The 16635-nt window shown below is 51.7% G+C and overlaps 1 protein-coding gene across 6 annotated transcripts in view; it reads left to right on the forward strand.

The window, feature by feature from the left end:
* The window catches only part of MGAT4B (mannosyl (alpha-1,3-)-glycoprotein beta-1,4-N-acetylglucosaminyltransferase, isozyme B), a 59305-nt gene that overhangs the window by 40851 nt on the left and 1819 nt on the right, over positions 1-16635 (forward strand). For 3 of the 6 annotated variants that reach the window (XM_025207834.1, XM_025207832.1, XM_025207831.1), the window contains exons 5-16: positions 674-702; positions 3456-3502; positions 4643-4760; positions 6070-6183; positions 6618-6693; positions 7542-7656; positions 8515-8645; positions 11387-11494; positions 12402-12595; positions 13016-13094; positions 14163-14250; positions 16294-16406. In XM_025207834.1, coding sequence (XP_025063619.1) covers positions 674-702; positions 3456-3502; positions 4643-4760; positions 6070-6183; positions 6618-6693; positions 7542-7656; positions 8515-8645; positions 11387-11494; positions 12402-12595; positions 13016-13094; positions 14163-14250; positions 16294-16406 — 1212 coding nt within the window. Of the gene's footprint in view, positions 1-673; positions 728-3455; positions 3503-4642; positions 4761-6069; positions 6184-6617; positions 6694-7541; positions 7657-8514; positions 8646-11386; positions 11495-12401; positions 12596-13015; positions 13095-14162; positions 14251-16293; positions 16407-16635 lie in introns of those variants that run through there. The other 3 variants (XR_003094817.1, XM_025207835.1, XM_025207836.1) reach the window with 3 other exon arrangements.

The following is a 16635-nucleotide window of genomic DNA, read 5'->3' on the forward strand; positions in this document are numbered from 1 at the left end:
CCCCCCCCCCCCCCCAGGGCTTTGGGGCCAGGCCAGGATGCTGCCTGCATCCATAAAGCAGCAGGATGCCTTCCTATGGCTGAGAGCCAGGTCTACCGCTTACCAAGGCAGATAAGTCCAACCTTGGGCGGCTGTCCGACAAGGATCGTTGGGCACATCCTGGAGGGGCCAGCAGCCATCTCTCATGTGAAACAATGCTTGGACGTGCTCGGCCGTGGAGGGTCAATATGTTTGTAGGCGATTGCGTTACAGCTGCCAGTCTGGCATGCTCATCCATCTTTTTAATTTAAATTGTGATGATTGACCTTTGCTCTTCCAGAATGCTAAGCAGCTGTTGACCAGCGCAGGCCAAATGCCACTCCCTCGTATGCTCTGAGAATTTCTCCTCTTGCTCTTCCAAGACTCCTTTATTTTCTCTGCCATGCCAGTCAGGTGGCTAACACCCTTCTTCCAACCTCCAACTCATTTGTCCAGGGAAGAGACTAGCACTTTTTGTGGCACTGGTATGTGGAGTCCAGAATTAGTTCCCGAATCCAGAAGCTGAAAAGCCTTGGTGCAGTAATCCATGAGAGCTGCTTTTATCTATGGCTTTATATGGTGGGTTTTTTCCTCCTCCACTTTCCCCATGGGATTATTTTTTTCAAGCCTGAAATGCATTTGTCTTAATTTCCAGAAATCCAGTGAGCATGGGAAGTCTCAGCGGTGCGTTGCAGGGAGCAGAGCAAAGATAAATATCTGTTTTAGTTTCCTGTTTATCAGCAATTTGATGTTTTGAGTAGCATTTTGCTTTCAGGTCGGTAGCTTGCATTGTATACCAAGGGAAAATGCACTCTTCAAGAGATAATGGCTCCCACCAAAGTGCTGAGGGGGAGGGAGGCTGGATCAGTGGATGCATCTTGGGAGTGAGTTTGATTCTCAGCTGGGCCATTGGCATGCTATGATTTCCAGCAATCACTTAACGTCTCTTGCGCTGTAACTTGCTTATCTACGACATGGGCCTTGCAGGGATCTGGTGAGGATTTAAAGGGGCAGAATCCACTTGAACTAATTTTTCTGTTGGCAACCCCCAGCATGTATGCCAGAATGTGTGGCACCCAAAGGCATTTTGCTTGGCACGCTTGCCTCAGGTGGACAGCCAGGGAGCCGTGAGGGGCCTGATCCCTGTGGCGGCAGTGCAGCCCCAGCCCCTTCCCTGCCATCCACCTTGAGGTAGGTGCACGTGCATGCACCGTTAGCAGTGAGCCAGGCTGGAGCTCCACGGACCCCAGTGCAGCTACCTGCAGTCTCCCTGCCATCTGCTGCGAGCAGCCTGGGCTTTGTGGCAGGCAGTAGGGGCCTACCCAGAGCCTGAGCTGGCTGTAGCAGGCAGCCAGGAGCCCTGGGGTCCTCAAAGCCCCAGCCAGGCTCACGCACTTCAGGACGGACAGTAGAGAAGGGGCCTGGGCTATACTTCCAGAGCAAGGATCAGGCCACTCGCAGCTCCCCCACCATCCACCCCTGGCATGCCAACATCTTCCGAGTCAAGGTTGCAAATGTTTTTGGCACGCTTTCCAAAAATGTTGCCAGTTCCTGGTCTAGACGAAGTTTTGAGTACTACCTTTGCCCCAAGTTCTTCTGCCAAACTTTGCCTGTGTTCCTATAGTCTCTCCCCACCCGTAGCTGTGAGAGACTCCTTCCAAATGGGGAGGAGCCAGCAGTAGAGAAAATTCCCTCTGTGTCTCAGTTACAGTAATATTAGGTGTTGCAGTAGTGGAAGACAGGGTGACTAACTGTAGGATATGTTGAACTATGAAGTGCTAAGAGAGCCATGCGAAAAGGGAGCTGCATGATTGCCAGCTCCTCCTGTGGTGTTCTGCACCCACCTGGAGAACACAGTTCTTTGTACACCCGCTGTCTTAGGCCCATGAATCGTTAGGAGCGAAGAGGAAAGGTCCAGAAAGGTTTTTTAATGGCTGCCTGTAGTAAAAGTTCCAGAGTATCTTGGAAACTGAGAGGCAGTTCCCAGTTCAATAGGTGTCAGAGGCTGTGAGATCTAACAGCTTGCGGCTCTGGCACCAAGCTACCTTTTCAGAGCTGTGAATTCCTCTGGGTCGCTGAGGGAAGCAGCCTGCTTTATGTCGTCAAACTCTGATCTGAGTTCTCTCGCCCTGCTAAGGGCCCTGCTGGAGACCAGCAAGAGGTGTGTAGGATAGGGAGTCCTCCTAGACTTGTGCTGTGATAGGGGAGAGCACTGCAGTCCTGCCCTACCTTGCACAGCCGGCCGGCGTGTGTGGGCAGATGTGATGTGCGGTGGCAGGTGCCAAGTGCTGAGGCGGTTATTGTGGCGGAGGGGAGCTCTCCCTGGTTGTTAACGTTTGCTCCCAGAATCCAAGACCCCCATCCTTCCTTTCCATAGCTCTGCCCCTGACAGTGCCACAGTGAGAAATCAATCCATTGCCAGGGCCCTGAGGACTGCTTGGAAAGGGGGGAGTTTTCTCTCCAGAAAAAGCCTTGCTTGTCATTATTACAGTTAAAGTGCTGGCCTTGGCTCCTGGAACACATCCCTGATGCCTCGCTCTTCACTTCCTTCTGGTGCCAAATCTGACACTGCCCAGGACAGAGGAGGACATTGCAAACAATTGTTCAGCACATAGTGCTGATGATAGAAGTCATCGGCTTTCCTTCTTCGAGGCCATCTCTGCAAGTCCCTGTTAGGGAGTTAAGAGCCCTGTCCTATAAGCTGTGAAGCTATCAGGGATGGATGACTACAGTTTCCACCATTCTGGAAGAGAGGGTGGGAGACCCAGCTCCTTCCTGCCATCTCCCTTTCTCCTGGCCCTTACGTGAATCTCTATGTTCCTCACTTTCATTTCTTTTAATAGCTGGTGTTATGCTGCGTCGTTACCCTTTTCCTGTGAACTGCTAGGAATGCCCTGCTCAAATCTGAGGCTGCCCGTGATCAGTTACTCTGGGAGATGGGAACTGAAATGAGCCCCACACCTGTGGATGTGTGAGATATGGAAGCCTGTGAGGAGGGTAGAACTCTGCTTCCATCAGGGGCTGTTTGTTTAATTGAACCCCTGCTGTATGCTCAGTGTAGGACAGAGAATAGAGAAGGCTGTGGTCCCTGGTCTCAGCAGGCAACCTCAATGACAGTTGAATGCAAAAGTGCAGGGAGACCGCATTGAGAAGGTACACAGCGTTCCAGCTTCCCTAATGGGATGAATTAACAGTGGCCAAACAGAAGGAATGTGAAGAAGCTGCCAGTATAAGAAGACTGTCTCAGGCCCAAGGTGATGTGGGGTGAAGCACAGAGACCAACAGAAGGAGCGTGGAAATGCTGACAGCACATATTGGGGGGACTAGAAAGAGTTTGTCAGGTGCAGGCTTGGGCAGAGAATCTGAATCGGGCATTTAAACAAGTGATGGTTTCTCAGAACCTGGTATCCTTACCGTGTTCATTTTCTGTTTTTCAGACGGATGCGCAGTATACGACCGGAGTGGCAGAGAACATCAAAACCTTGTAAGCAATTCCTAATCACTACACTCACGTGGGCTCTGCATCTAGCAACGTGGGGGAAAAGCTGTATTAGAGAGGACAAATGCCTTGGTGTCCCTTGTTTTTGTTTCTTAAATCCCAGGTGCTCCTTCACTGTCTCTTTATTATCACGCTGGGCACAACATTCAGCACATGTATTATAAATTCCACCTCTCCTTGATCCTGTCCAGTAGGTTGCTTTGTGCTTAACATGTGTGCTCATGCTAGCTGATTTGCTCTTCCTGTCCTGTGGGGCTGTGAGGAAATGGACTATTTAGATTTACAATAATCCTGTATTTTTGCACTGTTCAGCACCCTCCTGCTCACTGAGTTGGACTCGTTGGTCAGCATGATAAGCATGTCTGATGTAAAACCAGAGCAAGCCAGGACAGTAGCAGAGGTCATTTCCCTGGCTCTGCTGAAGCTAGTCTGTCTCTTCCATGCTGCAGGTGTGGTTGTTTTCACCCTCTGGCACTGCGTTTCCAGCCTCGATGCAATTCCACATCGGTGTAACTGTTAATTTCTGCCCGACAAGCCTAGTGACTGTTGCAGCTTCATGGCTATTTCAATGGGGGTTTTTTAATGTTAGGGGTAAGGCTGATGCGTTAATTAATAGTGAGGTGGTTCAAGCAATAACAGTATCAGAGCTCAAAGAGGGAAAAGAAAAAGATTGTTACAGCAGAGGCTCTCTGAATCCAGTCCAGCTCTTGTGTCTGCATGTTTCCAAAGGATCAGAGTAACCTTAAGGACAAGACTTTGCAAAGGGCAGTGTGTCCTCACGGCTCAATTCAGTCCCTGTGCCAGTGATGCGGGTGGGGCCTGCTTCCAATAATAGAAAAATGGAAAAGCATTGTGTTCCTAGTGCACTTGCAAAGGAGCTCAAATGGAGCCCTTCATCCTGTTGTGCAAAAAAAAACAGCAGATCCACCCTTCTGCTCTTGGCAGCAGACTACAGTGATCAGGAGATAATGGGCTGATTGTCTCATGCACCCTGATGAAATTTCCAGGCACAGCTGAAGAAAGTGCCCTTCCATGAAGGCCTTGAAACTTTAATCAACTTAGTGATTTGATTAGTCCTTCCCCCTCCCTGCACACTTGCTTAAATTATCTCCCTCTCAAATTCAGCTGGGGACTGGAGACATGACAGTTTCGGCTTGCATTGCTTGGTGAAAAGCAATTGCTGCTTCATCGACATAGTGGCATCTGTGGTGCGAAGCAGCATTTCAGCTCCTGCTGAGGAAAGGTGACTGGAAAGGACCCCAGCCGGCGCCTGGGAATCTTATTCGATTTTAAAAAATGAGCTAAAAGTTATTTCTGGGAGTCTTTCTGCCAGGGATACCGTCTGCTGCTTTTCCCGTCCTCTGTGCTGGGTGAACACTGTCGTACACAGAACAGGAACTGACTGCGCAGGTTAAACCATGAGGCTGAGTGTAGTTAGCAAGTTGTCAACATGTGCCATGCGTGGAAGAGACTTGTCTCCCTAATGTACCTTGGTTTGCAGTAATATCTGGATGCTGTTTGCCGTGGTAATGGGTACAATTTTTTCAGAGTACACGTGGGGTGTCTTTTCAAATGGACCCCACCAGTTCCAAGCCGTGTGGCTGGGAACCCACGCTTCTTCGGGAGGTTTGTTTGGAAAGATGAGAAATCAGCCAGTGTTAGAAACCAGGAAGAATTCCTCTCAAAACAGCTATGACGGTTCTGATACCAGATCTGAACAAAGTAGCATCTGCAAGGTGACGTTTGCAGAATGGTGCTCTGTCAACGCCTCGGATGTTGACAGACCCTCAGCGTGACTTGCTCACCTGGCTGGGGGCAGCTTAGTGTAGAGTGAGGAGCTTGTAATGCACCTCTGATGTGGCAGCTGGCCGGCCCCCACTCGACTGCATTACTGCTGCGTGGGGAACCGTTGGGCAGAGTGGAGGGCTCTGTAAGTGGCCTTCTTTAAACCATGTGCTGGGGCTTTGCCATGTCTCCTTTTAGGTGGTAAACCTTTGCAAAGCCTCCTGGTGCACTCAGTGCAAGTTAAGATGCTCCCGCCCGCAAATAGCACCCCCACCCTTCCCTCCGCCACAACCGGTTACCCCTCCAGCACCAGCACATGTCCGCGAGGGAACAAAGGTTGGATTTCCTTGGGATGGCCAGCACCGTTCCTCCTGCTGCTATTCAGGGTGTTCAGCGCACAGTGCTGGTGGGTTGCTCTCTTTAAGCAGAGAATCTGTGTGAGGAACCCTACATCCTTGAGCAGTCTGCCATTGCCAATGAGCGTGGATGGAGATGATGGAGAAAGAGAGAGGCAGCGAAAGGCATAGACTTCAACTGTTGTGGGGCTATTAGAAAACATCAGGGGGAGAATGGACTTCGTACTTGGTGACAAATGCCCTGCTGGTGTTTTTGGGTTAGAGCCAGGCCTGTGAGGGCATCAGCTACAATGAAGGTTTGGTCTAGGACGTTTTAAATTGTCAGGATTTGCAGCTCAGTGTGTGCCCAGTGACTCCAGTCTGTGAATCAGCATCATCAAGTCCTTGATTACTTCTGCCTCTCTTCTGCAGGTTTCCCAAGGAAATACACTCTGGTCTCCTGGAAGTCATTTCCCCGTCGCCACACTTCTACCCTGATTTCTCCCGCTTGCGGGAATCGTTTGGGGATCCTAAGGAGAGAGTCAGGTAATGCAGGTGTCCAGACAGACCTGAATAAAAAACACTGGCAGTCAGAGTCTCCAGACGCACAAGATAAAAAATCCCTCTTGTGGATTTATGCCAGGCCCTTCAACTCGCGTTACATGAGAACTAAAGACATGCGGCAGGGTGAACACTCATCGTCAGCTTTGTGCGGCTGGACTTGCCCTGCCACGTTTCCCATGTCTGTGCTCCACATGTCAAACTGGGACAAAGCTTTTAACCCACATGATGTTTATTTGAGAGAGGCCTCTTACTTCCCAGTTAAATCGTTCATAAGGAACAGGCTTCCTTCATCCCCTCGGCTCCTCTAGTAACAGTGCTTAGTGTTGCCTTCCCGCACTAAACATCTTCTGGCTGGGAGCGAGACAAAGGCATCCCCATACATACCAGTGTGTTCATCCCCTTTGCCTTTGTTGCAGGTGGAGAACTAAACAGAACCTCGACTACTGCTTTCTAATGATGTATGCACAGTCCAAAGGCATCTACTACGTGCAGGTGGGTTTGGCTGGGAGTGAACGTGTGAACTCCCAAGACACGTAGCCCTGAGAGGCGGAAAGAGAACGTGTGTGTTTTGTGCAACACAACCCAAGCGGGCTCTGTGAAGGGGGAAGAGGGAGAGGCTGTGTGAGATACTGTTGGATTTGTTTCCAACCTGGATAGTCTTCCAGCAAGTCTGGCTTTTGGAAGCACTGTCCCCCTCGCATCCAGCCCTCTCAGGTCTGATGTGGGAACTCCGCTGCATGTCTCCTGCAGTCGGCTGCTCTGTGTAAACACCGCACCCTTAGATTAACCTATTGCAGGCTAATGGGCCGGCTCCCATGGTCACATGATACAGTTTCCCTTGGATACTTGGGGACTGGACGGAGTGACCCTGGAGGTCCGTTCCAGCCCACGTTCCTATGGAAACAAGGCACACAAGCTCTACAATATGGGCAGCATGTTAGGGGCCCCCCCAGTGCTGACTTGCTTCAGCATCTGTCTGCTTCTGGTGCCACAGTGCAGCCCAGTCTCACAGCGAAGTCTGCTCCGATGGCTGGAGAAGCAGCAGCCCCTCCCACCGATGCGGGCACAATGCTGTGCATTCTGGGGGAGAAACTGCAGCTTGACGAGCATAGTTGTTTCCATTGCACTTCAGCCAACCCAGCTGGCCCCACAGGGATTCAGTGCGTGGGAGCCTGTGTTCCCTGCACCTCTGGAGCTGGAGGTGAAGAGCCTGCGTAGTGCATGGTCCCAAAAAGCCTCTGCCGTGGCCAAGGCCTTCATCTGTCCTGCGCTGCTGAGGGTTTTGCAGCAGAGAGACTCTGTGCACGGGGCAGGCACTGAGTCTGCTTCTTCTCTTGCAGCTGGAGGATGACATTGTGGCCAAACCAAACTATCTCAGCACAATGAAGAACTTTGCTCTGCAGCAGCCGTCTGAGGAGTGGATGATCCTGGAGTTCTCCCAGCTCGGGTTTATTGGTAACTGACTCTGCCCCTTCCCCCACATCCTGCTGGAGCCTAGTGTAGCCCCAGTAGCTCTGTGACTCCTTTGCTTGAGCGAGCTGCCCAATGCTCAGTTGAGCTACTGTTGCGTGGCCTGTTCCAGTTCTTGCGCCGACCCTTTCAGCTGCCCAGGGAAGAAAGTACCATACGTGCTTTCAGTCCTGTGTCTTCTGGCACCGACCTGGTTACAGAGACGGGACGAAAGCCTGCGTGTCAGTCACCTTTCTGGTTGACACAGATCAGATAAAACAGAACATAGCGACAGTAGCCATCTCTAATTTCCCACTGACTTTGATGTGGTGTAATGTTTTATTGATGCGTTCGGCTAACGAGGCCAGGCTTCTTATGAGATTCTACTTGCATGTGTGGGGGGCCAGGGGGACGGACGTGCCTGCTTGTGGTGGGTGGTTCACGGGCAGGGGTAAGTTTGCATCCACTTGGAGCTGTTTGAGGAGCAGCCCTGCTTAGCTATGAAAGTGGCTCTGCCTGTTCTGCTGGTTAGATTCACTTAAAGGGGCTTTGAGTCCCTAAGAGCTCTTGAGCCAGGAAACTACCTCTCCTGGAGCTGTGCATGTTTTCACCTCTCTGCTGCTGCGGGGGGTGATTCATGCTTTGAACTGGTCACAAGGCGTGGTACTAACCCGCTCCAGAGCTATACTGGCAGCGTCAGTGGTGCTGGTCCATCAACAGACATTGTGTGGGCTGGTCGCTCACATCCACCAGAGCTGCGAGGGGAGAGAGCAGTTCCCTTCCCCTTGGAGCTTGTGCCTTCTTCCGTCTCAGTCATGCTGGTTTTATCTCATGTCTGCTTATTCTCCACCCTCGTGCTTGCAGGGAAGATGTTCAAGTCACTGGACCTCAGCTTGATTGTAGAGTTCATTCTCATGTTCTACAAGGACAAGCCCATCGACTGGCTCCTGGACCACATCCTCTGGGTCAAAGTCTGCAACCCAGAGAAAGATGCAGTAAGTACACAGTCCCCAGAGAGCAGCTGGTAGTCTCTGCTCCCCTTGCAGGCGCACAGCTTCCAGCACTCGCTATGGAGAGGTCTTCCAGGAGAGCCAGTGACTGTGATGCCATTTGTGCTGAGCCTCTGTTAATACAGCAAAGCTGCAGGCCAGGTGAGGGAAATCCCTAGGGACCTTGTATAGAAAGAAACCTCAAGGAATTCAGCTTGTTGCCATCCAGAGGAGCATGTTGCTTCCTGGGAATCCTTCAAGTGTCCACATCCCTCTGTGGCTTGTGGGAGAATTATTGTTCATAGGGGGCATATGTATCTGCTGCTAAGAGGAACTGACAGCAGCTCCTTGCTTGATTGGAGCCCCAAGGGGAAGCCCCACCATGCTTCCCAAGCCCAGGCTTTTAGCTTTCATTGCCATGGGTTGTGGGTTCCCTTTTCTAACACAGCGTATCTGAGGGCTGCCCTGACCGCCCACGCAGGCTGACCTGACAGCTCCCCCACAATGACCTAAATATAAATCTGCCGTGACCTGCTGATGCAGACAGCGTGTTGCAACCGGACCAGAGCAGCAGGGGTCTCACGGCAGCCCCCAGGTGGGGTGGGGAGGTTCCTTACCGCTGCCTTGTGGCTGCTGAGATGTTTGTGGTTGGCTGTGCACTATGCACGTGCCTGGCACTTTGCAGATGCTGGTGGAAGTAGTGTGTCTGCATCTGTGCAAAGTGGGACTTGCTGTGAGGCAGGGGAGGGTATTGGAGGAGGGTGGCAGGAACAAGTATGAGATGTATTTAAAACCAGAGCTCAATAATCAGAGCCCTCCTGAGGAAGGGGACACATCTCTGCTTCGGAGCAGTGCTGTGCACTCTTCAAGTGCTTTGGTCCTGGCACGCCCAGGCACACATGGCAGACCCCTCCTGCCCTCTCCTGAACTGGGCTAGGCAGGGGGTTGCTTTGTGCATCCATTGCTGTAGGGGGGAGGAATGTGGCTGGAGTTTTTCCCCTGCGAAGGTGACCAATGTCCTAAAGCCGTTTGCCACGTGCAGCCAGCAAACGCCTGCCCTCCTGCCTGCCAGCTGCTTTCCCAGGGGATGCTGCCAATCTCTACATCGCTGCCTTATTATTAGGAGCATATCCCCTAGTTCTAGGAGGGTTTCTGGCTCTTTCTCCCCACTGTTTGCGTGACTGACTTTGCACAGTGCCTGTCTAAACTGGGCTCCGCTTCTAAATCCTCCAGTCCTGGCAGCTGCTGGGATTTGCCTGCTTGATTGGAGGCCTGTCTGACCCATTCTGTCCCAGCTCTGGGGAGCCACTGCGCTTCTGCATCTGAGACCTAATTCTAGCTTCACCTGGGTTCAAGCCATGTGCTCAGAGTGAAGCCCTCTGCTGCCAGTGGAGCTGCCCTCCTTGTGTCGTTGCCTTTAGACCCATCCCTAACGCAGCAAGTGAAGGGGCAGAGGACCCTGGCTTGATGCCCTGTTCCCCCTTGCTCCCATCTACAGCAGTGGGATGGGCTTGGCAGCTTTGCCGGCAGTGTTCAGGGAGCTTCCCATTAGCATAGCCAGTTTTAATTTTCTAATGTGATGAGAGCTGGGATTAAGGGATTAGTTCCAGCACAGCCTGCTGCGGGGACTGTGCCCAACATGTCTGCGGGCTAGGGGCACAGGTAGCTTGTGGGACTGGGCCAGGAGAGTCTGGCTGCTGCGGTGGGGCTCCATGGAGCTCATTTCTGTTGTGAGTCTGTGTGGTGCGGGGGCTGCGTGCGGAGAGGGGCCCTTGCTGCAGCAGGGTGCACCAACCTCCTGGAACGGTTGCACCAAAATCCTGCATCTTTATCCCTTTATCTTCCATGGGATTTAACCCTGTGTCTGTGTCCTGTTCCCAATCTCCCAGAGGAAATCTGATTTAAAGGAAGGTAAATGCTTGTCTGGCTAAAGAGATACCAATGCAGTGCCTGGGGTTAGACCCTGCCCAGCAGCTGGCAGTCGCATCCTGTGTGTAACAGGCTGTGTCTTCCCTCAGCATCTCCTCCCTCCAGTCCCTGGATAAGGTTTCCCCTCTGCTCCACCTTTGCACTGTTTATTTGTTGCCTGGTTTTTCCCTTTGTCCCTCCCCGGCTCTCTCCCAACCCTAATAACGATCATTCAGATTAGAGCTGAACTTCCCCCCATCCTGTGTCATGATGAACTTGAAATTGGGCCAGACCACAGTGCCCGTGCCAGAGCCAGAGCCATATGCAGATGGCTTTCATAACAAGCAGGCTAGAAAGGCTCCTACAGCAGTTACCCCACCTGACCTGGGGGGCGGGGGTGAGAACAGTATCTTTACTGGGTTCGGGAGCCCAAACCAGCTGAGTCCTGCTGTTGGGAGAGATCCAGAGACGAGCTTTCCTGGGCAAACTAAATAGAAAATCAAGTGGCCTCCCTGGGCATTAAAAACTGAGCAAACGGGGAAGTTTGCTGATTGGGGAAGATGTCAAAATAGGCACTGGCACGTTGGGTTGGGGGGACGGAAGGACTTGGCATGAAGGAGTGCATGTGCCCACTGTTGCCCTTGGAAAGCTGGCAGTAAAAGCTCGCCTTGGTTCCAAATCAAAGTCAAAATGGAAGGGAAAGGTTGCTGTCCTGAGGGCTGGATATCGTGTCTCTCCCTCAACCCTCCTTTCTCATCTGTCCCGGTCCTTCCTTCTGCCGTGCCCCTTTGGACCATGAGGGCACTGCCCAGTTGTCTCACGGTGCTTTCTCCTTCCAGAAACATTGCGACAGACAGAAAGCCAACTTGAGGATTCGCTTCAAGCCCTCGCTCTTCCAGCATGTGGGAACCCACTCCTCCTTGGCTGGGAAGATACAGAAACTAAAAGTGGGTACCTGACACCAGGGCATCACACTACTTCCTCAACATGTAAAAAATCCCTCTGCTTGTTTGGTTGCTGGTGTGGTGCCAGTTCATGAGCAGGCTCCGTTGCGTTTGCTTTCCTTCACTCCTCCAGTTTCATTCTTTCAGGGCATTTCCAGCAGCGAGGGTGACAGCTGCAGCCACTTTCTCCAGAGGCTGGAGGCACTTAGCATCCAACACGGAGCCTGGGGTGCCCTGGCACTGCCTGGCTGCTCCTTGCTGGTCCCAGCTGCCATTGCATCTGATTTCTGGTGTTTGTGCTGGGTGGGTTATGGGTTGCTGCTGTAGAGTGTGAATCAGGTGGTGGGTTTTTATATCATTTAAATATTGACAGAATCCAACCACAGATGCCAAAAAAGTCCCGTTCCTCACGTGTTATGTAATGAGGATGCAGGGAGTGCACAGGGTGTTAGGTCATGGCTCTAACCCGTGCCATATAGCTGGGTGAGACTGTGGGGTTCTGTAACCAGGGACGAAGCTGTCCTTAGGCTGCATGGTCCTTGGGGCAGGACCAGCTTTGTGGTGTTTATGCGGTACCTTGCAGACTGGGTCCTTGGTCAGTGCCTGCAGTTCTGAGGTGCTCCTGCATGTGCAGAGGGGTTACTTACCTCTGATCATGGTCCCCTGAAGCCCTGTGCTCCTGCGGATCCACTCCCTCAAGGAAGCAGAGCGCTGTCCCCAGCCCCCTTTGCAAACTAGGTTCCACCACGTCTACTGTCATGGTGGAAAATGCAAAATACTCCTGCTTTAGCACTGAGACACTGGGGCCTTGCATCTGTTTCCCCCAAAGCCTGGAGCCCTGTGTCTCATTCAGTGAAAACCAACCTGCAACTTTTTTTTTTTTCCCCTGCTCTGCTGCATGTGCGTGAAGGACAAAGATTTTGGAAAGCAAGCCCTGCGGAAAGAGCATGTCAACCCTCCGGCAGAGGTGAGCACCAGTCTGAAAACCTACCAGCATTTCACCCTGGAGAAGGCCTACCTGCGAGAGGACTTCTTCTGGGCTTTCACCCCTGCGGCCGGAGACTTCATCCGATTCAGATTCTTCAAACCTCTCCGCATTGAAAGGCCAGTGTGCTCTGGGGGGGTGGGGTACAAGGCCTGGCACCTTTTCTTTTCCTGTTCCTTTTCCTGTTCTCCCTGCCTGTAGCACCCTGATTTTATCTTGGGGGTGTGGGCTGTTTCTTTCTGAGTCCAGTTTATATTCCTTCATGTGGAACTTGCTATCCTTTGACTCTCTAAGAGAGGATAACAACTCCTTTTACCTAGAGGAGGATAGTACATCCCTTAATTCACACCACTGTACACTGATAATCGACTGTTGCCAAGCAGAGCTAGCTCAGTTTCCCAGTCTCAGCACCACAGGGCTTTCCTAGGAGGTAAAGCTACCTACAGGGTCTTATAGTTGGCAGTTCATTCTTAGCAGGAGACACAAGGCCCTCCTCTCAGTCCACACTCGCCTTCTAATGGCCCTGGTCTCTGTTACAGGTTCTTCTTCCGCAGTGGCAACATCGAGCACCCAGAAGACAAACTCTTCAACACAACCGTGGAGGTTTTGCCGTTCGATGTAAGTTGCAGAGGGGGGAGAAGAGCGGGTTGCAGGAGGGAGGACCATTGAAAGCCAAGGACAATGTGTAGTGAAGCAGGTGGCCTACGGGATGTGACATTTTGTGGCTGTGCTAGTGTCTGTCCCATTTGCCGTGTATACGATGAGTGCTGGAGGCCAGCCGAGCCTGGGGTCCCACAGTGCGCAAGCACAGATGAAGGGATAAGTCCTTGCCCAAAGCGCTTGGAGTCGAGCTAGGCACAAGGCAGACCCATTGCAGGAAGGTGTAGAACAAGTAGAGCAAACATGTGGATGGTAACAAATGTCCTGTGAGCGCTGTGATTTGGGGCGGGGGCTAGATAGGAGGATATCAGCTTAATAGAAGAAAAGGGAAAGGAAGGAGGGAGGGTAAGAGGAAGGGGTCCGGAGTGAAGCTGCAGCGAGGAGATGGCGAGGACTGGGATTGGAGTTTACAGGGCAAAGCTGCTGAGCCTTGGCTGAGTGGTTGGAGAATTGCTGCTTCTCTGGCTGGCTGCTCTGTGGCTTCCCCCCCCAACAGCCACGAGGTTGGAGAGAGCGGGGCAAAACCCGCGTTCTGGTGCTCCCACAGTTCTGGGTCTGGAGATGTCAGAGGGAGGGATGGCCCCATTTCCCACCCACCCTCAGTGCAGCAGTTCTTGTTACGGGATCTCGCTGATGGTCTTGCCGGTCTTCTCCTGTTCTGGGACAGAATCTCACGAGAAGAACCCATGAGTTCTGTATGGTCTAATCTGAACCTAGATCCTAGATGCTAGCTCGGATTTAGGCCTCAGCCTGATCCAAGCACTGCTGCTTTGGTCCTTCTCTACTTGACACACAAGTCCATGGCGGGAGAGAAACATCAGGTCTAATACCCACTGCATATATTTTAATAGATTTTGTGCTTGAAAGTGAAGACCTTCTGACAAGTTCACATACCCTGGTAGTATTTCCCTTTGAACGTTTAAATGCTGTTCGCTGTAAGGTCTTGGTTATTAAAGCTGCACTCACAGCAAGCATCCAAAATTCCTGCCACTGGCTTTCTGCAGAGATTGTCTCTTCCCCATACAGAGTCTCCAGTCAGATAAGGAAGCCCTGCAGGAGGGAAGAGGTACAGCATTCAAGTACCACAGGACATCAGACGGCTACATACAGATAGGTAAATTACTGGTTCAAGGCAAAAGATGGCCTGCTGTTTCCCGATAATGGTCTTTATTTGTTTGAAGATCAACATATGTGGTGCATTATTTCTGTTTTAAAAGGAAAAAAAAACTTACTCTGAATCGATTTGTCTGGAAATGAGATTGGAAGTTGGTCGTTCAGAGCAGTTAGGCCTGTTTTTCTCTCCATGAGTCAGCACTTGAATGGGTTTTAATTACTAGCTTCCCTTGTGCCCAGCTGCTTTCCGTAGAAGCAGAGAGCCAGGCAGGAGCTCGAGGTCAGCAAGTCCACGTCCCTGCTCTGAGGCTGGGCTTGTGCCCTTGGGCTGTTCCGACCAGTGTTCTTTCAACCTGTCCTTAAAACCACCCGGTGAAGAGGATTCCCCAAGCTCCATGGGCTTAGCAACATCCCTAGTCTATAAGTTGTTCTTAATATCATACTTCCAACCTCCCTGACTGCAGTGCCAACCAGCTGCATCTCGTCCCGCCCCGAGAACCATCACCCTCCTTGCAGTAACGGCCACTTACACAGTGAAGTCTTCTCGTTTCTAGGCCAAGGAACCCAGCTCTGTCAGCTTTTCCACCTAGGTCGTGGTTTCCCAAACCTCCTCCTCTCTCTCCTGCTCTCTGGAATCTCTCTCCAGTTTGCCTACAACTTTCCTAGTGTGATGTCCACAAGTGGACCCTGTGCTCTGGCTGTGGCCTCGCTAGCGCCAAGTAGAACAGAATAATCGTCTCCGACATCTTGCATACAACCCTCCAAGCTGACATTTGCCTTTTTGCAACATGAGCTTGTACTGCGAGCTGCTATAACCTCCACCACCTTATTGCTGCCTAACTCGAGATTTGTATCTGTGCATTACATTCTTCCCTTCCTAACTGGTACTTCACGCTGGTCCTCAGAGGATTTCAGTTTTTGGATTTCTGATCTTTTTCTATAAATTATTCAGTGTTTACATGTGCTAATGCACACCGATTAAGTGCGATTCCTGGGGAGGGAGAGGGAAGCTGAACGGGCCTAGAGGAGAGGAACAAAGTTGGTTTTCCATGATGGAAAACACTGTCACGGTCTGGTCTACATGAACTTCCAGCCAGTTTCCTCTCAGAAGCTGCAGCAGGAACTATTAGCAGATCTTCAGGCTAGGATTGCTGATGCCACAAGGCTCGAGGGCTTCCTTGCTGGGCATTTCCGGAGGGAGCTGTGCAAGGCAGAAAAATGACACGAGACTCGAGCAGGGAACTCAATCCGGTTCTGCCCTAAAACGCACCTGATGGGGGGAACTTGTGTACGTTGGGCTGACTGGAGCTCAGACGCACCAAGCAGGGCAGTTGCAGCACTGAAGAAGTTCTCCAGCGGGACTCTGGCTTCACCATGCCTTAAGGTCAAGAAGCTGTTTTGGTTTGTGTGTTATGCCCCGCTGGCAGCTCAGGGAAGCCAGTGCTGCAGATGAAGTCTTGCACTGCCTTTTGGACTCTTGCCCTTTGCGATCATATAAACCACCTTGGGAGGATTCACTGGCTAAATATAGCCCACTGCCTCACTCCTTTTCTGCTCAAGATCCTCAGTGTCTCAGAAGGCTTGAGAAAGACCTGCACTAAATGTTTCTCCTGTGCAAGGCTGCCATCTACCGACCATCTGGGCCCCAAAAGTCAAGGCTTCATTCCCCAGGCTCCATGGTTGTGATGTACACAGCTCACAAGGACATTCTTGCTTCAGAAGTGACTTGTATTTGACATCACGGTGCCCTAGATCTTGCATTGGAGCAAGCACACTCCAGTAGTCAGCTAGTTTGGTGGTAGGTGCCTAGGCAACTATTCACACTCAGGTCTCATCTCCAACGGCAGGTACTGCCGAAAGGCTGCAGCTTGCATGACTGGCTGAATTAGAGGCCTGTGGGCTTGCTTTGAAGTAACAGCTAAGAGCCCCTGCTTCGCGTGGGGGGCTTTGTCAAGGCTGGCTGCTTCCGAATCTGCCTGCTGAGTTCAGCTCAGTGCTCGAGTGATTTCCCCCCTCCTCAGAACTGTCTGCTTTCCTCTGCCAGGCACCTTTTTGAAGGGTGTTGCAGAAGGAGAAGTGGACCCTTCCTTTGGGCCTCTCGAAGCCATCCGGCTCTCCATCCAGACCGACTCTCCTGTGTGGATCATCTTGAGTGAGGTAACCTGCTTTACTGGGGCTGGACAACCCCTTTCCTCCCCAGCCACACCCTGAAAGAGAGCCATCTCCACGGAGGAGCTCTCACATTAACGTGCTGAGTTTTGAGCCCTTCTTGTAAAGAAAAGTGCATGAGGGGAGAGAGGGCAGGGCCTCCTACAGCACCTGGACCTGTGGCCTCAATCCTGATCCTATTGTAGCAAAACACATAATTCGGGGACTGTCCTGGGGT

The sequence above is a fragment of the Alligator sinensis genome, unplaced genomic scaffold (assembly GCF_000455745.1).
Source record: "Alligator sinensis unplaced genomic scaffold, ASM45574v1 scaffold741_1, whole genome shotgun sequence".
In the NCBI taxonomy this organism is placed as follows: Eukaryota; Metazoa; Chordata; order Crocodylia; family Alligatoridae; genus Alligator; species Alligator sinensis.